This window comes from Neltuma alba, unplaced genomic scaffold, assembly GCF_004799145.2.
Source record: "Neltuma alba isolate B1F8T4 unplaced genomic scaffold, ASM479914v2 tig00013522_pilon, whole genome shotgun sequence".
Taxonomy (NCBI): Eukaryota; Viridiplantae; Streptophyta; class Magnoliopsida; order Fabales; family Fabaceae; genus Neltuma; species Neltuma alba.
The window spans coordinates 161,575-186,448 of record NW_021637740.1 but is presented as its reverse complement, the minus strand read 5'-3'; the positions used below and the strand labels follow the sequence as shown (position 1 = coordinate 186,448).

The window sequence follows — 24,874 nt, the reverse complement described above, 5'->3', positions numbered from 1 at the left end:
AAAATCATAGATCTTCTCCTTTTCTTAATTTAATTAATCTACAGTACTTGCTTTACTCTTTACTTTTCTATTTTGTCATGATATTGAGACTGGTTTGAGAAAGAAGAAACAACAGCAATAACAATAATTCATCAAAAAGATACTAGTAATAATTTCCAATAATTTCATTTTAAATATTCAAAATTTTGAAGTCATCTTCTAATTTGGCTGAAAAAAGTTGGCAGGATGTTATTGGGCCAACTCAACCGAAAAAGAATTTGAAGAAGCAATGCTCCGCATTTGAGATGATCAAATTTTAAGCGACGCCAGTTCACAAGGCCATTGTTTTCTGTAGCTAGCGGCCGACCTCTTCACCTCGTTAATTAGCATCATCCTTTGCCATGGGAACAGAACTTGCCTGCAAAAAGACGGAGATCACAAAATCATTCCAACCACCTTTCATTTCAAATGATCACTCACCAGATCGCGAAACTTGAGAATGTAGAACATCTCCAGATATCTTCGAGTCTCTCGCCTCTCTAGCTTGGAGACATACTTCCAGAAACTATAAACTCCAGCCAAGGTCATCAGCCTTTCAGAATAGATCTTCCACGTATACCTACATATGCATTTCACTTGTAATAAGTAGTGTGTAGTGCCAAAATTTGCCTACCAGTTTTAATAAAATAAAATTTTACTTGCCTTGCATAGATTCTTTGAAGTCCACCATCGGATATTTTATTCCAATGGCTTGGGTCGTCCTTGCATCGTTGGAAGAAATCAACCAGCAACTCGGTAGCTTGGTCAGGGTGGTAAGGATCAATATGGAATCCTGAGATGCCATGCTCGATAATCTCAGCAGGACCGCCGTGGCAAGTAGCGAAAGTGGGAAGCCCGCAAGTCATGGACTCCACAACTGTAAGTCCAAAGGCTTCATAGAAAGCAGGCTGGAGCAAGAGAGAAACACTAGTTTACATTCACGTCCACAGGGTCAATCAATCAGCCAAGAGACATTGGCATTTATATATAGTACCTGAACGAAGGCACCTCTTGTGTCTGCCACATAGCGATATAGCTCACCGTTACGCGCTCTATTTGTTTGGGCAGCAATCCATCGGAAATCACCATCTAATTTATATTGTTTGATTAGCTCATGCATCTTCTGGATTTCTGCAATTTCTTCTCTGTCGCTGGATTTCGTTATATCAATAAAGCCAGCTACCACGACGAGGTTCACCAGTTCCCTCAATTTGCTGTTCTTGCCAAAGGCCTCCACCAAGCCAGTCATGTTTTTCACTCGATCTAGCCTTGCCATGGAAAAAAGTATAGGCTTTGCCCGATCTTTCAGAGTACCGCTGCCACAAACATCAAAAGCAAACCGCACTTATAAACTAGAAGAAGGTAAATCGAGGCAATCGTACTTGGCAATTGACATGGATCCCATATGATGAAGGGTAAAGTAATGATTGTGACCCAGTGAACCAACAAAAGCACATGCTAGTTTTGTGAGAAAGAAATAGATCACTTACATGCATTCATCAGTATTCTCAGGATCATATAACATTTTTTCAATGGAACCGTGTAGGGCTGTAAGTCTATTCTGCTTATCAGAGTAGGGGAAATATATGCTCATATCTGCTCCAGGGGAAACGATATTGAACTTAGGATCAAAAACATCAATGCCATGGACGACCCGATAGAGTCCCGGAAGGGTAAATGCAGTGTGGCTCTCATACTGGCCGACAGTGTTCTTCCTGAAAGAAAACTCACAGGTCAACAAAGTGTCCTGAGTTGCATTAGCATAGGTGCACAACTAGAAATCACAATTTAAACAGAACTCATAATAGAATGCCAATCAAAAAGAAAAAGATAGCTGGCGAAAGGATGCTTGATCGTATAATGCCACATTGGCAAGCAAGGTTTCACAAACTGAAGCCAATTTTTTTTTTTTTTTTTTAAAAGATCACTTAACTCGTGCTTTCATCCTAACATATAAATAGGCACGAGACTGCAAGGGCAAGAAAGGAAAAACATTGAAAAGGACAAATGGTTGAATGTAAAAAATAACAACGAGAAATTCATAAAGGATTAAGTGTTGGACAAGTCAACACTTCATGACAATAATGATACTTACGTTCCTGCAATCTCTTGGTATGTACTGGTGATGATAAAGTCAGCATTATTCATGGCTATCAAGTCCGCAGTGAATTGACATGAAAAATGATACTTGTCCTCGAAATTTTTCCAATATATAGCGGAATCTGGATATTTTGTCTTCTCTAGCGCATGTGCAATCGTGCACTAAAAATACCGACATTTAAAACCAGTGAGTCACATTCTCAGAAGATGATAAAATTGAATTCTGCACTTTGAATAGAGCATATCAGACAGCATATTAAGAATGACAAGGTACCTGAGTAACTCCCATCTTATAAGCTAGTAGAGAGGCAACGAGGTTCCCATCACTGTAATTTCCAATGATGAAATCAGGATGTCCCTGTAACTCAGCAACAATTTCACTGGCAACATCCTGAGACACACATGACCATCAACATAAGACATTAAGGACAGGTTAGATTAAATTATCCGATGCCAAAACTCATTTCCATGTATGAACAAAAGTTTGAAAGGCATTAGTACCTGAAAATTGGTTCATAACATGGAAGCATTCATTACATACATATTACAAGACATTTACCTGTGCAAAAGTCTCCAGATATGGCCAAACATCAAACCTTGAGATCCATTTCCGGAGAATTCCATTCTCTGACCTAAAGGGGACTCGCAAAATATGAGTATGCTCAGTACCACAAACTCTTTCTAGCCGCTGGTTGCATGTCGTGCCTTTCGCATCAGGTATCAATCTGGTAACCTGTTAAGAAATGCAGAGAATTGTAGCTTCAATTACAAGGGCCTTCAAAATTAAAAAATTTGACCCCAGAAAATACACTCACAATTAGAATTCTAGGAGTGACATCCAGTCCTTGTTTCTTGATTCTAAGAAGCATCTCATTCTCAAGAGCACGCACTTGATCCAGAATATAAACAACCTGCAGATTAAAATTTTTTACAGTGGGTGGTGCTCTTACATGATAAATAACTCTAACTAATGTGAGAATGCGATTCAAAATATGAAAAATGACTAACAAGTTAAAAGGTAAAGAGGGAGCAATGAACAAAATTTACAAATATCGCATGTTATGCAGTTACGGGACATGTAAGTATATACCTGGCCACCCGTGTCAGGCAAACCCAAGACATTGGCTTGCCCAAAGTAGCCATGAGGAGATAATATAACAACATTAAACACCATAGGCACTCTTCCTAGAAAAGTCTCTAGTGTAGAAGGATCAGGTGCTTGAAGAATGTCAGAGAGCAGATGCATCATCTCCGATACTCGTTTAGAAGTATCACCCCAACCTCTCTCAAAACCCATTCCTTGTAATCTGGACACAGAAGAAACACTCAGAAATAAAAACATCAAACTGCATGTAGGCTCAACATTAAGCAACGTAGGGTAGATAAGTAAATGCAGGAACAAAAGGTAGGCTTACACATATTCAAACTCAGAATAGTGTGTATCAGCAGCAAACTTAGAAAGATAATCTTCAGCCTTGGACAAAGCTGACTGAAGTTTGGCAATGCTTTGTATACGGTCGTTTAACATAAGCGCCTGCACCATATTATCACGGGATAAATTAAACTAACATGCTCAGTATAACCACTTGAACAAAGGTAAGTTGTGCAGAACAGAGGAAGTAAACTAACATGTCCTTTATACGTGTGAGCTCGGAGGAAATTAAGAAGTGGCTCCATAGAATCTCTGTTGTGAAACATAATTGAAGAAAGGTGACGATTGAGGAACTGGACGCCATTGCCAATTGATGAAGAGCGGGTTGGACGAGGAAATGTTTCATTGAAGGGCTCAAAATCAAGCTCCAATACAATGTGGTTATTAATCCTAATAATTGGCATGCAAAAAAAAAGAAGAAGCTATCTATCATTAATTACATAATTCACAGTCAGGAAATATCAGGAAGTAGTAAATCAATGGATTCCATACCTTTCATCTACCAGTTCTTCCTTGAAGCGAAGATACTCTGAAACTGTCAGTTGTTCCACGCTGAGTTCAAAAACATTGACACGGACATATTCCCAAACACCAGGTCTTGGGCGAACTGCTATTGCCACAAAAGGAGGCGAAACTATTGCATCCTGTCACACAAATAGTGTCACAAATTTAAGTTTGACTTGCTCTTTGCCACGTTAAAAAAGATAATAAGAATTTACGTGACATTTTAATAGGTTAATTTACCTGAGCGGACTTGAGGATTTCACAAAACTGGCTATCTTTTAGCTCCTGCGATGCTTGATCTTCTCTGATAATGTTTTCGAGCTCATCAATCAAATTATGGGGTTGCAAGATCCCTTTCCCTTGTCCCAGATACCTTTAAACGTAAGTCGACAACAATAAATAAATTTGAAATCACCATAAACTACTTGCTCTTCTTCAACCAAAAAAAAAAAGCGTAGTTGTGACTCGCCGATTGCGGATTGACAAAATCAGCATCCGAGTTTTCCCGTATCATTCTCATCTCCCTACGCATGAACTTAAGCTTAACAGCAATTTCAGGAATACAAAATGCATGGACAATGAGCACCATTGCCCTCGATTATATTTCAAGAAGGAAAGGGTAATATAATTTCTCCAATTTTACATCCGGTCGAATTGAAAGTCTCATCGGAGTAAATTAAATACTGATTCTCTTTTGCAGGCCTTGTTGAACCAAGGGATCAAGTACGAAGAAAAGCAGAAAGGATAATAGAGAGTGGGCTCGACAAAGAATAAAGAAATAAAGGATAACAGAGGAGAACCTGGAGAATAAAGAAACGAGTTCATTGCGGTGACCATTGAGGACATCCTCTACTTGGTTTCTGATACTGGAATTTCGGGTAAGCCTGGGTTGAGGCATGAAGGCTATATTCTTCTTTCCCGACCAAAAAGGTGGCCTTCTCTGTGGCACTTTCTTCCAGAGCACTAACAGAAAGTTGATCTTATCTGTGACACTCTCTCAAAGTACGAGACTTTGTCGGTTACATCAGAGTTGATGTTGTAGTTGATGTTGTGTTTCTTCTTAATAAGCAAAATAACTGTAAAAACTGAATTACGACGTGTTTGCTTCGGAATAGCTGTATTCATAGCATGAGCAAGCGAGGTCAAATAAAAGAAGCAGTCATGCGCGGGAGATTCGTTATGTCGTGTATGGTCGACAAAATTGTTTGAGGGGAATGTAAAAGCGAAAAATAGAAATATTGAAATTTAAATTAATGGTTTTATGATTTACAAAACAATGTAAATTCATTTTAAATTCGTTTGTTGTTATGGCATTTTCTATAGTATAACAAGTTCAATTTCAATTTTCCAAAAACAGGTTGAATTACTACCTCCGGTCCTAATTATAAGACCTAGTTGACTAATTTGAGGAGATTAAGGAAAGAAGTTAAGTTAGTTATTTGTAATAAATATGTGTTATTTTTCCTAAAATATCCTTACTAATAAACTATATTTTTTTTTTGAGCTGATACTAATAAACTATATTGGCTAGAACTATAATTATTAAAATGACTACCTTGGAAAAAAATACATAAATATGAAAGATAAAGTGGATTGGGGTTTTATATTTAGGACCAAAATAAAAGTCAAATAGGGTCTTATATTAAGGACCGGATGTAGTATTACATTTTGTAGTTTAAAAACAATTATTTTATTTTATTTTTTTTAAATGAAAGTAAAAAGAAAGTGCTTATCTTATGCTACGTTGAAAAGCATAAATAAAAAATATTATATTTTATTAATAGCATAGATTATTTATTCAAAAAAAAGAATGGCTTAATTAGGATTTATTATTAATAAAATTATTTTAAAAAATAAACATAATTGCATTTTTTGGTTTAGTTTCAATAACTTGATCTTTAAGTTAACAATTGGTACATTGTTTTTTTAAAAAAGTAAACCATTCGAATGAAATTTAATGAATTAGAACCGTAATAGGAATATAGAAACAGAACCTCCAAACTCATTCCTAGTTCCTATATCGCCAAAAATAAAATATTAACTACTCCTCCGGTCCTTAATATAGGACCCAATTCTTGAGTTGGTTTTGGTCTTAAATATAAAACCCATTTCTCATATTTATCAATTTTCTCTAAATTACCCCTATAGATACTCTCTCACCCATAATCAAGTAGAAGAGGGAGAGGGGGTATTAAGAAAGATGATTATGGTATTTTGGAAAAAATGTGTCACTTTTCTTATAATTAACTAACTTATCTAACTTCCTTAATCTAATCAAATTAATTAAATGGATTTTATATTAAAGACCGGAGGAGTACGTATTAAGCTGAATAACACTATGTTTTTTTTTTTTCCCAGGCACTAACACTTTGTTTAGTATGAAGTTTTCGGAAAGGAGGGGAGGAAAGTGACTCCCCTCCCTCATTTGGCTGTAACATTTTTTAATAGGGGGAAGGGAGCTACTCTCCTCCCCTCCTTAAACCCTTCCCTTCTTTTGGCTTGAACAATTTTTAAGGAGGGGAGGGGCTCTCATTCCTTCCTTTTTTCTTTTTGGCTTTCTTTTAAAAGTAGAGTTTTTTGGAGGGGAGATGAGAGAGAAAATATTTAATTTTATAATTAGTCTTAGTAAAATAATATAATTTCTCTTTTATCTTTTGGCCCTTTCATTTTACACTTCTCTTTCAATCTTACAATTTTAATAGCTCTAATTAACTCAGCTTTATTCTTCTCTTGTATTCAACAATTCAACTAGAAAAATCAAACTAATTAAAATTTTGGTAAAAAAAGTATGAAATGATAAAAATCATTGGGACAAAAAAAATGAAAAATTATAATATTTTTTAAAAAAGTCAATATAGAGTAATATTAACTTAAGCTAGATAATAAGCATCTTTTAATCTTTTATAGTTAGAAATTAAAAAAAAGGAAATAAAAGATAAAAAATGGTAAAAATATATTTTTTCTTTTGAATCCAATAGAATCAACGAATAACATTGTTGAAAAAAATCTGATTTCAATTTTTTTTTGTTTTTCTCAATTAGTTGTGCTTGCAGCAAAAACACAACCTAGTATTTTTTTTTCAAGTTGATAAATTGCTTCATACATATTAATAAAATAAAGAAATAAAAAAACTATTTAAACTTTATAAGAGTAAAATAATTAATTTTTGAATAGCTTTCGTTCCTTCCCCTCTTATGTCAAAATGTCACCCCTTCCTTCCTCTCCGATCAATTTAAATAAAGGATTATTAAAATTCCTCCCTTCCCCTTCTTTTTTATATCTCTCCTCCCTCCTCTTCTCTTTTTTTTTTTATTAAAATCCCTCCTCTCTTTTTTTTTGTTGGTTGAGCCAAACATGGCGTAAGTATTACTCCCTACGATGAGTTAGAAAATAGGGCGTATTTATGCTGCTCTCAATACTTCGTTAGCTTGAAGGTGGAAATAAAAGAAATCTTCGCTGTCCCCAGTCAAAATCGTAACGCAGCCTCCTGGATAACGAGGCAAAACTGTTTTAAATTTCATTACATAAATCAATTAATAGGATTGAGTCTAATAAAAAGGTTAATATATCAACATACGACAAATTCAAATTCAAATTTTCATTAGAAAAGGTGTATATATTTAATACCTAATAATGTCTACCTATGTCTTATGAAAAACAAAATTACACAAATCAATTATTACTGAATCCCTCAGGCAAAACACAAAATTATTACCGAGTGTGATCTGACGCTTGGAGTTCTTTGATGTACTAACTTCGCCAACTTTCAGATATGAATAAATTTTTAAGGTGATTATTTATTATCACATGAAAATTAAAAATCCATGGGAACTAAAGCCCGGATTGCTTATCTAAGGGTGTGTTTGGATGAAACCAAACCGTGGTTTAAAAAAGTGATTCTGAAAAATAGATTCTGGGGAGAATAGATTTTGTAAAAAATAGATTTTGTAAAAAAGTGATTCTGAGAAGTGAGAGTGTTTGGATAGTTGTTATCAGAAACACTTTTTATATATACAAATTACTAAAAAAAAGACATAAGTTAATATGATAATTACAGAAAAAATAGATTTTATGATATATTTTAATTTGAAGGAATAAAATTGTTAATAATATATTTTTTTACCAACATAATTAATAATACATAAGATAATATAATTAATAAATAATTAATATGTATATATATTTATAAAATATAATATTAAATATGTTTATAAAAAATATGTTTATAAAAAAAATAACAAGATACATATCTTATAGGTCCTCACACTCTCCTTTTTTTTTCCAAAAGCAAAATTTTTTTGCTTTTTCCAAAACCATGATTTTGGAGTCAAAACCATAATTTTGGTTTTTTGATAGGTGTTTGGGTGACTTAATCTCCAAACCATAGTTTGGGGTGTCACCCAATCACACCCTAAATGGAAAGCCATAGACTGTTGGAATTTTTTCAACCCCAGACCAATGATACTAGAAATAATCACATGCGAAAATTTTTAAATTCCGTTCCTAGGATTGGGGTTTAGGAACGGAATTTAAAAAATGTTTGGGTAGAAGTGATTTAATGATACTACACTAGTATAAAATATTACATGAGAAGATTTGTCTCAAATTAACATAAAAATACTGCCTTCGATTTTATATAAATTCTTGATAAATTTTTATTTTCATTTTAAATATAAAATAATAATTTATTTTATTTATTATAATTTTTTAATAAAAATTTTAATAAAAATATTTTTTAACAAATAATACTTAGGGAAAATGACAAGAAAATGACTGTTGAATTCTAAAATGACAAAATGGGCATGTAAATTACTGAAATGACAAAATGGGTATGGGGTATCAATCTGGAATTTGAGTAATTCGCCAAAAAGACTGAAATGCCCCTGAATCAGTCTGAACTCATGAAGACAAAGGCATGACACGTAACATGAGCGAGAGATGAGAAGCTGAAAACGGAGGCGGAGCAGAGTCGAACGCTGAGAAGACGGAAAAGGTAAGGAAAATTTCTCCTAAAATGCTGTTATCTACTCCTCCAACTCTCACCATTGTACAAATCTGATTCATTACGGTGGAATTGCTGTGTGGGCAACCTGGTTTGTAGTGAGAGAGGGGTTGAACGTGGGTATTACGTAAGAAAGTGGAGCTTAATGATGGGTTTGGGTTTTCAAGTCGGTTTACTGGTACATGGTCTAATGGGGATGGGTTTATGAGTGTAGATGGTTTAAATGAAGAATCTGACCAGGATGAGAGAGCGATACATCGGAAATGAAAAAATGGTGGGAACTGATAACGTGGGCATGAAGATTGAGGGCTAACAGTAAGCATGAGGTGGTCAGTGTTGTCAAATTCATTATTGGAGTTGTGAAATCCCATATTTAAGTTGTCAATGTAGCAAGTGTGCGCGGACGTATTTTGGGTGTTGCATTTTTTGTGAAATCGCAAGAAAAGTTTAGAAATCCTGATAAATGAAATTGATTATTGGGGAACTAAAATATTGATTTATGCTTCTGTGGTGCAGGTTAGGTAGCTTTGATGACATCTAACATTGGGTCAACATCTTCAAAGCGTCTTGCTTGTTACTTTCATGTGGGTGGGAAGTTTGCAGAAAATGGTGATGGTGAAGTTAAGTACTATGGTGGAACTGTCAGGGTAAGAGTGATCAAGGAGGGTATAAGGCTTGAAGATTTGAGGGTTATGATAGGAGAATGGTTTGGTGTAGATAGTAATGGTTGCGACATTAAATACACATTGGGCTTGAATGATAGGATATTAATAGATCTTATTGATGATGATGAAGTTGACAACCTATTTGAGTATAATGATAGTAATGCACATGTATACGTAGCAGCTAAAGGTAATGAGAATACGGAGGAAGAAGTGGCTGATCGAAACAGGTAAGTCACAAGTTTCGGATTATGGAAGTTGTTACTTTCGATAATGTTGTTGTTAATATCATAACAAATGTTGTAATTATACATGCAGCATGTCAAAATTGTCAGGACTGTCACAGCAAAATGATGAGCCAATGATTGAGGATGCTGTCGAATGTGTGAATTACATAGCAGCTGAAAATGTTCTTAGCCTGCCATATGCAGTAGAGAGTGCACCAACTCCTTTGCCAGGAATGAATTCCCTGAAATGGAAAACAGTATTGTTAGGATTGAGGCAGACTTTTCCAGATGCGGATGATTTCAAGAAGAAACTACACAAATTCAGCATTGCAAACAAATTTGAGTATAAATATGTGAAGAATTCTAATGCCCATATGTATGTCAAATGCAATGTTGAAGGTTGTCCATGGAGGATCAGTGCAAGAGCAGCTGTAAAGAGTACTCCAGCATTTTTACGTGTAACGACATTCAAAAATGAGCATGTTCATAATGCCCAAGACAATCTTCATGTGACACATGGTAGATCAGCTAGCTTGACATCATCAATTATAATTGAAGAGGTTAGGGATCATATAGACATGCGTCCAAATGATATAAAAAAGAGGTTGGAAAGAGATTATGGTGTGAAGTTGACATATAAGCAAGCATACAGGGCCAAGGAAAAAGCGTTGGAGGACATACATGGCAGACCTGATCATTCTTACATGCTTATTCCATGGATATGTGACCGGTTGAAGGAAACCGATGACAAAACAGTGGCAAAATGGGTGGCTGCAAGGAACAACAGATTTGAGCGTGTATTCATAGCCTATGGGTGTTGTATAGAGGGTTTTATTGCTGGTGCTAGACATGTACTGTATATTGATGGAAGTCATTTAAGTGGACCGTATAAGGGGACACTACTTTCAGCGTCGGCTTATGATGCGGACAACGAATTATTACCTTTTGCCATTGCGATTGTGAAGGGAGAGACGCTTGAGGATTGGACATGGTTCTTACATATGATCAAGGAGATAATTGGGTCAATGCAATTAACAATCATTTCAGACCGACACAATGCAATTATAGGTGCTGTGCAAGCAATATTCGGAGGTGAGCGACATGCGTACTGTTACAGACATGTTAAGGAGAATTTCAGTACACAAATGATCAAGTTAAATAGAGGAAGAAGGAAGACAAGTGGCAACACAAGGGAGGATGGACTGCATTTCCTAGATGCCATTGCATATGCAAGGCTTGACACAGAGTTTGATCAAGCAATGGATAACATGAGACACTTCAATTCCCAATTATTTGAATGGCTTGTCAATCATGGTGATATTCACAAGTGGGCCTTAAGCAAGTTCCCTTTTAAACGATGGGACAACATAACAACAAACCTTGCAGAGTCATTCAATGCGTGGATGCTGAAGGAGAGAAGATATAATGTTGCCCAACTTATACATGAGCATCGTGAAAAAGTAGCCAAGAAGATGTATGCAGCAAGCATGGCAATGAGCAAATGGAAGAATGGTGTAGGCCCAAATACAAATGCAACATTGATGGAAAATGTGGCGAGATCTGCACAGATGTTAAGTGTTCCTTACGGAAGGGGTAGGGTGTGTGTCCATACAGCAAGAGGAGCCATTAATGTTGATCTTGGAAAAGGTGAATGTAGTTGTGCAGCTTGGCAAATGTCAGGCATCCCATGCCCACATGCATGTGCAGCTATCAAGGCCTTGAATTGCAATGTGTATGATTTTGTTGAAGAATGCTACAAGATTACGTCCCAACAAAAGATTTATGGTAGGACGATGACTCCAGTGGTGACAATCGACATGCCAAATCCTAATAACTATCGGCTGCAAGATATAGCAAGTCAAGTGTTTTTGGCACCACCTTTGACTAGTCGACCACCTGGAAGGCCTAGGATAAATAGGCAAGAGTCGCAGTTTCAAAACAAGAAGGTCTACCATTGTAGTGCATGCCAGCAAGTTGGCCACACAAGAAGAACATGCAAGAATCCAAACCCAACTTAAGGTTTCATGTCAATACCAACAGGGGTAATTTTTTTGTTATAGGAAAGGAATGACTCTTGAACCCTTTTTAATTTTTTTGGGAGAAGGGTTGATAGGTAGGCTATCTTTTTTGTTAATGATGTTAACTGGGTAGGAGATGTTCTGTAATCTGAATGACAAGAAAACATTAGGCGGTAGGTTAATCCTAATGTTAACTTGTCATTTGGATATCAGTTATGTAGCTTCTGTCATGGGCCTACTGGTTTTTAGTAAATATCATTACGTCAGTGGTCAATTCCATTACAGATATAGTAAAGTCTGAATGTTAATGTAAAAATCGTATGATGGGTAGGCTATCCTTTTTGTAAATGATATTCACTGGGTAGGATATGTTTTGTAATGTGAATGGGGACGAAACATTAGGTAGTGGGTTAATCTTACTGTTAACTTGTCATTTGAATATAAGTTATGTACCTTCTGTGATGGGCCTACTGGTTTTTGGTAAATATTGTCACTTCAGTGGTAAATTCAATTACACATGTAGTAAAGTCTAAATGTTAATGCAGACATCCTATGATGCTCTTTTGGTGTACTTCTATGCTATTTTGGCAACACAGATGACCTTTTGTTTAATGCCCTCAAGGGAGATGGTGGAAGTTGCCAATGGGTATGACTGGAGTGGTTAATGTCATCAACGATGTTGTTATTCACATTACCAATGTTGTTATTATCATTTCCAGGCTAGTGAAACTCCCTGAAAATATGTTACTTGACTTTGAAATAAAGGAAGTGGAAGTGGAAAAAGCAGAGTGGTAAATATCATCACTAAAGTTGCAATTAAAATTACCCATGTTGTCAGTATCATTACGGGGGTAGTAAAATTTCCTGAACAATTTGATGCGTGGGTTTGACTTAAAGGAACCGGAAATGGGAAAAGCAGACCGGTAAATGTCATAACTGAAGTTGCAATTAACATTTCCAATGTTGTCATTATCATTACGGGGGTAGTAAAATTTCCTGAACAATTTGATGCGTGGGTTTGACTTAAAGGAACCGGAAATGGGAAAAGCAGACCGGTAAATGTCAACGGAAGTTGCAATTAACATTTCCAATGTTGTCATTATCATTACGGGGGTAGTACAATTTCCTGAAGAATTTGATGCGTGGGTTTGACTTAAAGGAACCGGAAATGGGAAAAGCAGAGTGGTAAATGTCATAACGGAAGTTGCAATTAACATTTCCAATGTTGTCATTATCATTACGGGGTAGTACAATTTCCTGAAGAATTTGATGCGTGGTTTGACTTAAAGGAACCGGAAATGGGAAAAGCAGAGTGGTAAATGTCAAACGGAAGTTGCAATTAACATTTCCAATGTTGTCATTATCATTACGGGGGTAGTACAATTTCCTGAACAATTTGATGCGTGGTTTGACTTAAAGGAACCGGAAATGGGAAAAGCAGAGTGGTAAATGTCATTACGGAAGTTGCAATTAACATTTCCAATGTTGTCATTATCATTACGGGGGTAGTACAATTTCCTGAACAATTTGATGCGTGGGTTTGACTTAAAGGAACCGGAAATGGGAAAAGCAGTGGTAAATGTCATTACGGAAGTTGCAATTAACATTCCAATGTTGTCATTATCATTACGGGGGTAGTACAATTTCCTGAACAATTTGATGCGTGGGTTTGACTTAAAGGAACCGGAAATGGGAAAAGCAGACTGGTAAATGTCATTACTCAAGTTGCAATTAACATTTCCAATGTTGTCATTATCATTACGGGGGTAGTACAATTTCCTGAACAATTTGATGCGTGGGTCTCAGTTAAGGGAACCGGAAATGGGAAAAGCAGACCGGTAAATGTCATTACTCAAGTTGCAATTAACATTACCCATGTTGTCATTATCATTACGGGGGTAGTACAATTTCCTGAACAATTTGATGCGTGGGTCTCAGTTAAGGGAACCGGAAATGGGAAAAGCAGACCGGTAAATGTCCTTACTCAAGTTGCAATTAACATTACCCATGTTGTCATTATCATTACGGGGGTAGTACAATTTCCTGAACAATTTGATGCGTGGGTCTCAGTTAAGGGAACCGCAAATGGGAAAAGCAGACCGGTAAATGTCGTTACTCAAGTTGCAATTAAAATTACCCATGTTGTCATTATCATTACGGGGGTAGTCAAATTTCCTGAACAATTTGATGCGTGGGATTGACTTAAAGGAACCGGAAATGGGACAATTTCCTAAACATGGGGATGCAAATGGGGAAACCATAGTGGTAAATGTCATTACTATAGTTGCAATTTCCCTTAACAATGTTGTGATTTTCATTACCCAGGTTGTGAAATTCTGACAATTTATACGTGGGGACGAAAATGCAGTTGCAAAAAGGAATAGCGAGGTGGTAACAATCATTAAAAAGTTGTAATTTTCATTACCAATGTTGTCATTCTAGCGAAAATGGATTCAAAAAAGTGATTTGGGCTTGAAAGACTTCAGATGCAAATGGCAACAGCGATGTCGTAACTATCATTACAGAGGTTGCAATTCTCAATCCGAAAGTTGTTAATCCTATTACTTGTGTAGTTAACCTGGGTCCAAGTGGATGTAATTTGGGGCACAAATAATCAACTTGTGATTATCATCACGGAAGTCACATGGCATGTTGTAAATTTCATAACTCTTTTACTCAAATTATCCCAAAAAGGATTGCAATTAGGCCAACAACTGGCAGCCACTTAGACTTCAAACTACATAAGACTTCAAATATTAAGACTTCAAACTAACACTCCTTTTACAAATACTATATGCCTAATCTACATAATGTCTCCTCCTATCACAGATGGCGTCTTTTGGTCAGTGTGGTGGCTTGGGTTGATGAAAGCAAGCTTAATGCTTCATCACGTCTTGAATTAAGCTCATGATTCACTAGCCACCACATGAGGTTTCGTCGGAATTCAGCCACTTGTTCATCCGTATAGTGAAGTATCTCACCGGGCTTCCATTTACTCAACCATATTAATACATGAACACCGCAGTCTCGCCTGCACATCAAAACATACCAACGATGTAAAAGAATGAAAATAACACATTGGGCTACTTTGAGACGTAATAATATCAACAACATAAACCACTCACAGATTGTTTTGTTGCGGAACAGGAGCCCAAATGATATCACTCATTTTCTTCTTCCCAGTGGCATTAGGCTTAACTATCTCAATAATGTCATAAAATCTATTCCTCTGCACAATATCATTACGCAATTGTAAATAAAAGGTAAATGAAATGTCAATCATAGAAGATGAGTTGCATTATCCTTACACATTCAGTGACGACGGTCGTCATGTCATCAATAATTACACCCTTCTTCTTGCTCTTCTTCTTACCCTCTAAATTTGGCTTCATTGAGTCCAGCACATAGAAATTCATTGTGCTAGGCTCAAGCACAACACAGAACCAGTGAGCGCCAACAAGTGTGGGTCCAAAGATCAAATCACATTCTCCTATGTTGTAGCCTACATTTTCAGGTAAAAATTGTTTCTTCCGTTTTGTAGCATCCCACAGCTTTGGGTTAGCTGCCATTATTGCCTGAAACATGAACATTTTAGTCATTTATCAATATCAATCGACAAAAAACTAACATCTCAGCAAGCTTACCATAAAATCAGCATAAAAAATGTGCCGCTTCACCTGCCCTTCCTTCTCCATATCAGCCATTAGAGTCTTGCACACAGTTGACATCAGCTGTACGCAAAGAGATTATTGTTTTGATGAACCCAAAATGCAGCATCTACTAAACAATTAAATGACCTCATCACAAATATTCTACTTACCCGGTTACCTATTTTCTCAATTCCGCCAAGTGTCCTTAGCTGATCCCGAGTGATATCTTCATCAGAGATTTTCACCAAAGGCCTAAAAATATGTTGTCAATATCATTATGCATATAGTCAATTACCACAAAATTGTAATGAATATGATTACGTGGGTAGTGGATATGTACATACATGTCACCCTCCTTGCTTGAACACATACGGGAAACTATGTCATAAAACCGGTCCTTGTCATCCATGGGCCTCTTTCGCCTCTTAGTTGGCTTTGTCAAAATCCATGGAGAATTGATAGCGGATTTCATCTCCCTTTGCGATCTCCGGAGTTGACATCCCTTGTCCATGGGGGACAAAGGCAGGGGAGACTCCATAATTTCTTTGTCTGCACCTTCTGCTGCAACACCAATGTCATCACCCCTATCTGAGCCAGTTGCATCATCGTCTCCCTGACCATCTCCCCCGTGGAACTCATCTCTATCATCACCTTCGTCATCAGACTCATGTCCATCATGATCATGGGAGTCTTCATCGCCAAATGCATCATCATCTCCCTTATCATCATCTGGGACGTCAATAGGGTCCTCATCATCTGTGGTCACATTATTTTCCTCTATCCTTATCTGCACCTTATCTAGCTCATCTTCCATTGCACTTATAAGCCTCATAGTGCTTAATTCGATCTGAGCCATCAATCGTCCGTGCAACTTCTGTAACTCCTGCAGCAAACAATTTAAAATGAGTAAACACTTTTTTCATGAGATTATTTGCTAATGAGAATGAAAATTAGTAATGAAAGCACATACCGGGTGTAAATGAGCCACACTTCTGCGTTTTCCTTCATCCTTCCCACTTCTATCCATACTTCCCTTGCCCTTATACAGTAAACCCCTCTTGCTTTCCCTCTCCTTCTTTTCCAGCTTCCTTATCCTCTCATCAGTCCAGAATTGAATGGCATTTAGGGACCCTCTCTCAACAGTTTTGGATAGTGGGAAGTGCTCAGCAAAATATAACTACAATAGTAAATCATTAACTTGCCAATTCCACAAATAAAGAAAACAATAACTTAGAAGCATAAGTCAGAAATACATACCAACAGGAGGTAGATGCATCCTCCCACATTGCAGCTTCCTTCATCTTCATCTTCGTCTTTCTTTGCTTTTGTGTACACTTTCACATAATCTCCCATCTCTTTCCACAAGTGCTTCACAATGTACGTGGCCCAATCAAATTGGTGAAATCCCTTCATGGTACAGCACATGACTCTTATTAGCTTGTCACTCACAGTTGTTTGTGAAGTAGGAGTTAAAAAACTCCCAAGTGTGTACAGCATAAACAGGAACTCAAACTCATCTTTCTTCTGCCCAGATTTAATGTCATTGACTATCTTCGTATAAGGGACTTTACCAAATTCCTCCTTCAACCTTTGGTATGTCTCATCATCATCACATACGTCCATTTTTACCTTCTCCCCTGTGTGGGGTACACCCAACAAGTTTGCAACATCATTTGCTTCTATTTCCTTTATTATCCCTCTTATTAGAAATTGATGGGTAGGCGGATCATATGCTCGGAGAACACATACTATGAGGTCACGAGGGAGTCTCTCACATCCAATGTCAAGTAAATGGCCAAAGCCTAAATTTTGTACCCTCACTTTCAAATCTTCATCATCTTTTATGAAGTCCACTAATGACTTAAATTGCCGAACCGAGCAACGAGTGCTAAAAGCCACTTTTTTCTTCCTCTTCTTCTTCATCCCTTCCTTTCTTGATTGCTTCACCCTATCACTGTATTTCTTCTGCTCCTCTGGTGTCAACTGCTTCCATGCCTTTGATGCCTTTTTCGCTTGTTCAGACATATTCTTAAACTTCTCCCCACCCTTAAGAAATTCTCGTCTAAACAACATGTAGCCATTCTTCACTTCTTCACTTGGCCCTCCTTCTACAACAAGCATAAATAACTAAATCTGGTCAGTTGAACAGCTCAACTTTCTTTGCATTTCAAAAAAGTTGTCACTACCATTTCCAGTGTAGTCATTCACATTATAGGTGTTGTTATTTAGCCACAAAATGAACCTCGACTATTTACTACTCATATAACTAAATTTGCTGATCACGTAATGAATGTTATTGCTTCTTTCTCACTTCACAGAACAGAGCAGAAGATAGAGACTAATGACATAATACACTTTAACAACAAACTAAAAACAATCTAACTTACCAAACCTATATAACTCAACCACTTAATTCCTATTACAACTGCATATTACCGTTTGTCGCAGTCACAGTTACTTCGCCAACCTCCTCCATGACAGCAATGCGATTGATGCTTCTCAGCACTTCAGCGACCTCTACCTCTTCAATCCTCAAACCAGCAGATTAATCTCTACCTCTTCAATCCTCAGACCAACAGATTCAAAAATAAATGAATATGCATTAAAAGTGATTCTTTCTCGATGAAATGTTACAAAATTTGTATCTTCAAGTAACTTATATTATGGAAATTACTACTACACAGTGCCACAGATGACCAAGTAAATTATACCAATACATAAGAAGGCCACAAAGGTTATTCTCACTTGGTACATACTGAAATGAATATGCATGTTCATCCCCAGGTAAATTGCACCGCTAAATGACTGAGGTTATGCCCATTAGGTAGCTATATCTTCAAAACAGAGTTCTACCCACGAAAAGTCACCCCTTTCAATTTATTTTACAATGTTAAATTTGCATAACCAATATGGGGATACAGTTGAACTCATTTTAGTCCCATACACAATGCTAAAAATGTGCAATGCCCATTACACGAACAGACCAAACAAGGGGGCGGAAACAGGAAGCATCCTGCCTCATGTGCGACAGTGGTCTCAATTTATGGGCATCTAAAAAGTAGTCTAGCAATCATAAACACACACGTATATTATGCCTTCCAACATTACAGCAACACAGCAATCAGACAACAACAATCAGAGAGATATCTCGTCAAACATGGACCGAGTTATATGAATCAGAGCAAGCAAGCAACTTCTGTAATTCCGTCACACATAGAAGCACCGACTTTTAATCTAATCTACCTTTACATTCCATTTTAAGCCTTTACCATTGCTTCCCCCTTTACAACCAACATTCACCGTTTTCCCCAAATTAAAACACTCCAATCAGACAAGCACAAGACGGAGACATTTGGGTGGCTTACCGGGGTCCGAACGAATATCGACTTCTTCCTCAACCGGTGACGACCTTACAGGTGCTCTCCCTCGAAATCTCTCTCTCTAGATTGAAGCTTCTCACTGGTTTATTGCTTCTCACTACGACCCACGGAAAAGACGAAGAAGCCGGACGCTATTCACATTCCTCGTTCACAGTTCCTCAACCATGCCAATGTGAGACTTGCGACAACCATATGCAGTTTCGCCGAGTGTAATGTGAGAGTTCGGAGAACCCTATGGTCTATGCAGTTTCGCCGAGTGGAGAACCGCCAACCAAACTCCAGTTCCGTTGCACAATATCCCGCCCTCTGATTCCCGAAAAAATTAAGGGCATTTCAGTCTTCTTGGCGAATTACTCAAATTCCAGATTGATACCCCATACCCATTTTGTCATTTCAGTAATTTACATGCCCATTTTGTCATTTTAGAATTCAACAGTCATTTTCTTGTCATTTTCCCTAATACTTATTTATATACTTATTTATTATAAATAATTAACTAAACTTATTTTTTTAATTTATTCAAATTACTCTTATATTTATAACTCAAACTAGTACTTGAAAATATCAAACACCTCCAACGATTATACCAAACACCCCCTAAATGAAAAAGCACCACGTATCGCTGATAGCTAATACTCAAAAAATGCAAATAACAACACCGATTGAGAGCTTCGATCATATTCCACTTACAACACAGGAATCAGAGTTCAAAATAAAATTTAACATCAGTAAGGAAGTCACATTCACACAATAGGAGACGCTAAAAAAAACACAGGCGATAAAAACAAGGACAAGAAACTAAAAAGATTCTAGTATTCATCTCCCTCATCATCCTCACCTTCAGCTGACTCTGCACCAACTTCCTCGTAATCCTTCTCAAGAGCCGCAAGATCTTCACGGGCTTCAGAAAATTCTCCTTCTTCCATACCCTCACCCACATACCAGTGGACAAATGCTCGCTTAGCATACATAAGATCAAACTTGTGGTCAATGCGAGAGAACACCTCGGCAACACTGGTCGAGTTTGAAATCATACAAACTGCCCTCTGAACTTTGGCAAGGTCACCGCCAGGGACAACAGTCGGCGGTTGGTAGTTAATACCACACTTGAACCCAGTAGGGCACCAGTCAACAAACTGTATGGTCCTCTTTGTCTTGATGGTGGCAACCGCAGCATTCACATCCTTGGGCACAACATCGCCCCTGTACATCAGACAACATGCCATGTACTTGCCATGGCGAGGATCACATTTGGCCATCATAGATGAAGGCTCAAATGCGCTGTTGGTGATTTCAGCAACTGAGAGTTGCTCATGATAAGCCTTCTCAGCAGAAATGACTGGTGCATAAGAGGAAAGCATAAAGTGGATCCTAGGATATGGGACCAAATTGGTCTGGAACTCAGTCACATCAACATTTAAGGCACCATCAAACCTTAAGGAGGCAGTTAATGAGGAAATGACCTGAACAGACAAGAAGAACAGTTAATGAGGAAATGGTCGGGAACTCAGTCACATCCACAATGTCCAAAGCTAATGCGTATCCTAGGAAATAATCAACTAATTGTATTTTAGCTAATTTAAATTTAAATCCGGAGAAATATACCTGAGACACAAGACGGTTGAGATTTGTGTAGGTGGGACGTTCAATGTCCAGTGAGCGCCTACAGATATCATAAATAGCCTCATTGTCCAAGAGTACAGCCACATCAGTGTGTTCCAAGAGAGAATGGGTAGAGAGAACACTGTTGTAGGGCTCAACGACAGAAGTGGACACCTGAGGTGACGGGTAGACTGTAAACCCAAGCTTTGATTTCTTTCCATAATCAACAGACAGCCTCTCCAAGAGAAGCGAACCAAGCCCAGAACCAGTGCCTCCACCTACTGCATTGAAAACCAAGAATCCTTGCAGACCAGTGCAGTTGTCAGCAAGCTTCCTGATGCGATCCAAACATAGATCAACGATCTCTTTCCCAACTGAAAGGATACAGTTAACATACGAGTAAGATGTTAATATGTGAATGCGTGAAAATAAAAATAAAGAAATAAATACAACCGTTAACATAAAAACTTACTGGTGTAATGACCACGGGCAAAGTTGTTGGCAGCATCCTCTTTGCCACTGATTAACTGCTCGGGATGGAAGAGCTGGCGGTAAGTCCCAGTTCTCACCTCATCAATGACAGTAGGCTCAAGATCTACGAAAACAGCTCGAGGCACATGCTTTCCAGCACCAGTCTCGCTAAAGAAGGTGTTGAAAGCATCATCACCACCGCCAACGGTCTTGTCACCGGGCATCTGGCCATCAGGCTATCGAAAAAGTTTTCGTAAGTAGGGGCATTCGAATTTAAGGAAACAACATTACCCGCTAACAGAATAGAAACCATCAAAGAACAATCGCATAATGAAATCAACATATGTGATAAGCTTAATGGTGTTTGGTTATAATTTATCTTGAAAATAGAAGGAAAAAGACAGTACGGAAATGAATAAAAAACGGATCTAAGGTTCAAGAAACCGAGAGCTCAAAACATATTCCGCGCAACCCGTGCATGAGCCAGAACGAAAATGATAAAACTCAGATCTAAGCAAGAACGAAACGGTAGAGACCTGAAATTCACAGATCTGTTGACTCAGCGTTTCAAACAATTCCAGACAATAACTGGACGATAATTTCAAAATAAATCCGAAAAAATTCAGATCTAGAGAGAAAAGCGAACAGCCATGAAGATAAGAGCTAGATCCAGTCATTTAGGAGCATAGAGGGAGAGAATGACACGGTACTCACCCCAATTCCGTGTTCGAGGCAGTAAAGCTCCCAGCAGGCATTTCCGACCTGGATACCGGCCTGACCAATGTGGATTGAGATGCACTCTCTCATCTTCCTAGCGCAAAGGAGTTAAATGAAAGAAAGAAAATGAAAGAGCAAGGAACAGAGGAGATACAATGAAAGAAACGAAGGCGTTTATCAAGACGCCTCCTTCTGAAACCTAATGCGCAGAGCGGGGTAAGGTTTGGATTGTATTTATAGAGGGAGAACTGGAAAAGAGAGAGGTTTGAATTTTGAAATTACTCGGAGATGTTTCCGTTTTCATTTCAATTAAAAAATAAAAAAGAAAAGGCATGTCTTTGGAGTCTCTCGGCCTCTGCTTCCGTGAGGACTGAGGAGTTATCGGGACCCAGTTGGCTTAGCTGTCATCCGTTGGCGTTTTCTCTGGGCATACCCATAGGCGTCACAGTAACCAACCTGGTTTGATGGCCCAAAAATAATCAAATTGGTTTTGGGCTTTGGCTGGAACAAAAACAATCGGTGACTCAATTTCCCCCCCCCCCACCAACGGGGGTTGGTCCAACCAACGGGAGTTGGTCCAAATGGTAAGCGGCTTGGTACTGTTTAAACGAGGTCTTAAGTTCGAGCCTCAGTGTATGCAGAAATACCCGTTGGGGGACTCACCCACCACAGCCAGGTGCGTGACGCGGGTCGGATCCAGATGTAGTCGGAGCAAAGCTCCGGTGAACTGGGTGAGCAACCCAAAAAAAAAAATTTACCCCCCCGGTTGGTCAGAAATCTGTTGGACAAAAGTCAATTTAGTAATTAATGACAACAAGATTTCCAATTGTATCAGAGAAAAACAAAGATTTCCTAGTTGAAGATGTAACTTGTATGACTAATGGCTCTATTTCTGGTTGGCCTTTTATCGGGAAAAAAGAACCATTTTTTTCATAGGTCAGTAGTTAATATTACATTCAATCCTAATTATAAGAGCTGGTTGACTAATTTGATAAGATTAAAAAGATAAGTGAAGTTAGTTATTTGTAATAAATAAGTGTTATCTTTGTTAAAATATCTTTGTTAATCAAATGTATTGGTTATAACTATTATTATTAGAAGGACTATCTTGGAAAAAAATGCATAAATATTAAAGACAAAGTGGATTGGAGTCTTATATTTAAGACCAAAATAAAAGTCAAATAAGATTTTATATTAATGACCGAAGGTAGTTAAAAATTCTATAAATGATTTAAAATTTGATAAGCAAATAATGTGCACGATAAAAGGATGCATCAGCATCAATAATCTTAAATGTATGGTTACTAAAAAAGAACATGGGTTTGATTATATATATTGTTTGTTATGTAAAAATCAGCTTGTTAAAAAATATATAAATAATATGAAATTTGATATGCGAACGAAAAAAAATTAAATAAAAATTGATAAGAAGAGAACTCTATTTAGTTTATTACTACATTCAGTCTTTGATATAAAATCTCGTTTAATTTTTATTTTGGTTATAAATATAAGACCATAATCCACTTTGTCTCTCATATTTATCTATTTTTTTAAGATAGTCATTTTATTTTATTTACTAGAAAGATAGTTATTCTAATAATAGTAGTTCTAATTAATAAATTTAATTAGTAAGGATATTTTAACAAAAACAACACATATTTATTACAAATAACCAATTTAGATTATTTTCTTAATCTACTCAAATTAGACAACTAACTTTTATATTTAAAACCGAATGTAGTATTTTTTTTTCCTAATACAAAATAAAATGAAACATGCAAAATAAATATTAGTTATAAGTATTCAAAAGGAATGTTGACTAACGCTGAGGAATATGATGATAAAGGGTCTGATTGGAACAGCTTATAAACAACTTATAAGTAGCTTTTCAATAGTAATTTACGGAATATGAGGTAAGTAAGTGAGAAGAGTTTTGTTTCAGCTTACGTAAAACAGGTTGATGGAAAATTTTCACTACTTTGCTAAACGGGGCCAAAATATGGATCCCAACAACTCGTTTAACATTCAATGAAAAACAGATAAATAGAAAAAGCAGTCTGACTTGTGGTTCAAAACATTGCAATTAAAGAGTGTTTGGATGGAAACCAAACCATGATTTCAAAAGTGTTTTTACGGTTTACAAAATAAATATGTAGAAAAGTCTGTCTCGTTTTGTGAAAAAATACTTATCAGAAGAAGCACTTTTGAGGTTGCACCCCCTAATACAGACACTGTTGGAGAAGCTGCTGGGTAGACACGCAAGAAAGTGCTAAAATGGCAGTTCATATGACTAGCTGACATCTTCCATTCAGTCGTCATGCTGATATGGCTATCGAAATGGTACTGTTAAACTTGATTATAATTGAAAGGTGGCTGGAAACCGATTAGTCGGAATAGATCTCCGCAAGAATAGGAATATATATATCCTTAGGCAATTAAAGACCACATTCCACTGCCTTTTTTTGTTTTTTTCCTTGCGCATATGGAGGAAAATGCAATGTACACGACAAATATTAGATCAGAAGAAAGAAAAAGAATAAGTTCCGGGGAAAGAGTAGATGGGGATGGGCAAACAACTTTTATTATTAACCCCGAGCAAAACAACAGTAAGGGAGAGAGATGCGAAGCAAAATAATTTGATTTCACTGTGGTTTTTTTTTTTTAACCCTTCCCAGTTTCACTATAAAAAGGATCCAAAGGGTGAGGGGGTGTATGCTGTGCAGACAGAGAGTGAGCTGGCAGATGGCTTCATCCTCAAGTGAGTATGCGCATCTTGTTAGAGTTGGAATGGAAGGGTTTGCTTTTCTGGAGGATAGGATGGCGCCAACCCACAGGCGGTCTCTTGTTCATCACTGCCATCCAAAACTCAATCATTCTGCTATTCACAAACCAGCTGCTGGAGCACCTGTCATTGATAACTATGAAGCTGCACGCAAATACGGAGGCGCTATAATTCTCAACCACGCCACCAGAAACCCCCCATCCCGCTACTAAACCGCCACAAGTATGCTTGTTCCGTCCTATATGTGTGTGTGTAGACACAGACAAATAAGAGTTCCATAATGGAACCGCATGCCAAGGGCCCTTTGGG

The 24,874-nt window shown here is 37.3% G+C and overlaps 4 protein-coding genes across 4 annotated transcripts; 1 reads left to right on the top strand and 3 right to left on the bottom strand.

Moving 5' to 3' along the window:
- Window positions 1–132: 132 nt before the first annotated feature.
- Window positions 133–5,026, bottom strand: LOC114738063 (sucrose synthase 2-like). Its single transcript, XM_028926074.1, has 15 exons — window positions 4,855–5,026; window positions 4,295–4,427; window positions 4,043–4,194; window positions 3,748–3,940; window positions 3,534–3,652; window positions 3,209–3,425; window positions 2,934–3,029; window positions 2,678–2,851; window positions 2,393–2,509; window positions 2,114–2,280; window positions 1,509–1,733; window positions 1,013–1,334; window positions 682–926; window positions 460–598; window positions 133–397 (listed from the first exon to the last, which is right to left on the bottom strand). The coding sequence occupies exons 1-15, from the start codon at window positions 4,950–4,952 to the stop codon at window positions 359–361; spliced, it is 2,436 nt and encodes an 811-aa protein (XP_028781907.1). The 5' UTR covers window positions 4,953–5,026; the 3' UTR covers window positions 133–358.
- A 4,560-nt stretch (window positions 5,027–9,586) lies between these two features.
- LOC114738081 (uncharacterized) lies at window positions 9,587–11,963 on the top strand. Its single transcript, XM_028926099.1, has 2 exons — window positions 9,587–9,948; window positions 10,037–11,963. The coding sequence occupies exons 1-2, from the start codon at window positions 9,587–9,589 to the stop codon at window positions 11,961–11,963; spliced, it is 2,289 nt and encodes a 762-aa protein (XP_028781932.1).
- A 2,595-nt stretch (window positions 11,964–14,558) lies between these two features.
- LOC114738097 (sentrin-specific protease 2-like) lies at window positions 14,559–16,123 on the bottom strand. The gene is made up of 6 exons (XM_028926118.1): window positions 15,958–16,123; window positions 15,784–15,865; window positions 15,608–15,694; window positions 15,272–15,538; window positions 15,089–15,192; window positions 14,559–14,994 (listed from the first exon to the last, which is right to left on the bottom strand). The coding sequence occupies exons 1-6, from the start codon at window positions 16,083–16,085 to the stop codon at window positions 14,787–14,789; spliced, it is 876 nt and encodes a 291-aa protein (XP_028781951.1). The 5' UTR covers window positions 16,086–16,123; the 3' UTR covers window positions 14,559–14,786.
- Window positions 16,124–19,595: 3,472 nt separating this feature from the next.
- On the bottom strand, window positions 19,596–22,001 carry LOC114738084 (tubulin alpha chain). The gene is made up of 4 exons (XM_028926102.1): window positions 21,781–22,001; window positions 21,068–21,302; window positions 20,599–20,969; window positions 19,596–20,456 (listed from the first exon to the last, which is right to left on the bottom strand). The coding sequence occupies exons 1-4, from the start codon at window positions 21,871–21,873 to the stop codon at window positions 19,803–19,805; spliced, it is 1,353 nt and encodes a 450-aa protein (XP_028781935.1). The 5' UTR covers window positions 21,874–22,001; the 3' UTR covers window positions 19,596–19,802.
- Window positions 22,002–24,874: the final 2,873 nt, after the last annotated feature.

Coding starts and splice junctions, on each gene's coding strand:
- LOC114738063 (XM_028926074.1), bottom strand. CDS start 4,952: ATGCCTCAACCCAGGCTTACCCGAAATTCCAGTATCAGAAACCAAGTA. Junction 3,941..4,042: donor GAAGAACTGGTAGATGAAAG/GTATGGAATCCA, acceptor GCCAATTATTAG/GATTAATAACCACATTGTAT. Junction 3,030..3,208: donor TGCCTGACACGGGTGGCCAG/GTATATACTTAC, acceptor TTTAATCTGCAG/GTTGTTTATATTCTGGATCA.
- LOC114738081 (XM_028926099.1), top strand. CDS start 9,587: ATGACATCTAACATTGGGTCAACATCTTCAAAGCGTCTTGCTTGTTAC. Junction 9,949..10,036: donor GAAGTGGCTGATCGAAACAG/GTAAGTCACAAG, acceptor TTATACATGCAG/CATGTCAAAATTGTCAGGAC.
- LOC114738097 (XM_028926118.1), bottom strand. CDS start 16,085: ATGAAATCCGCTATCAATTCTCCATGGATTTTGACAAAGCCAACTAAG. Junction 15,539..15,607: donor TTTTTTATGCTGATTTTATG/GTAAGCTTGCTG, acceptor TTCATGTTTCAG/GCAATAATGGCAGCTAACCC. Junction 14,995..15,088: donor GTTCCGCAACAAAACAATCT/GTGAGTGGTTTA, acceptor TTTGATGTGCAG/GCGAGACTGCGGTGTTCATG.
- LOC114738084 (XM_028926102.1), bottom strand. CDS start 21,873: ATGAGAGAGTGCATCTCAATCCACATTGGTCAGGCCGGTATCCAGGTC. Junction 21,303..21,780: donor GCCTCGAACACGGAATTGGG/GTGAGTACCGTG, acceptor CTTTTTCGATAG/CCTGATGGCCAGATGCCCGG. Junction 20,970..21,067: donor TGCCCGTGGTCATTACACCA/GTAAGTTTTTAT, acceptor GTATCCTTTCAG/TTGGGAAAGAGATCGTTGAT.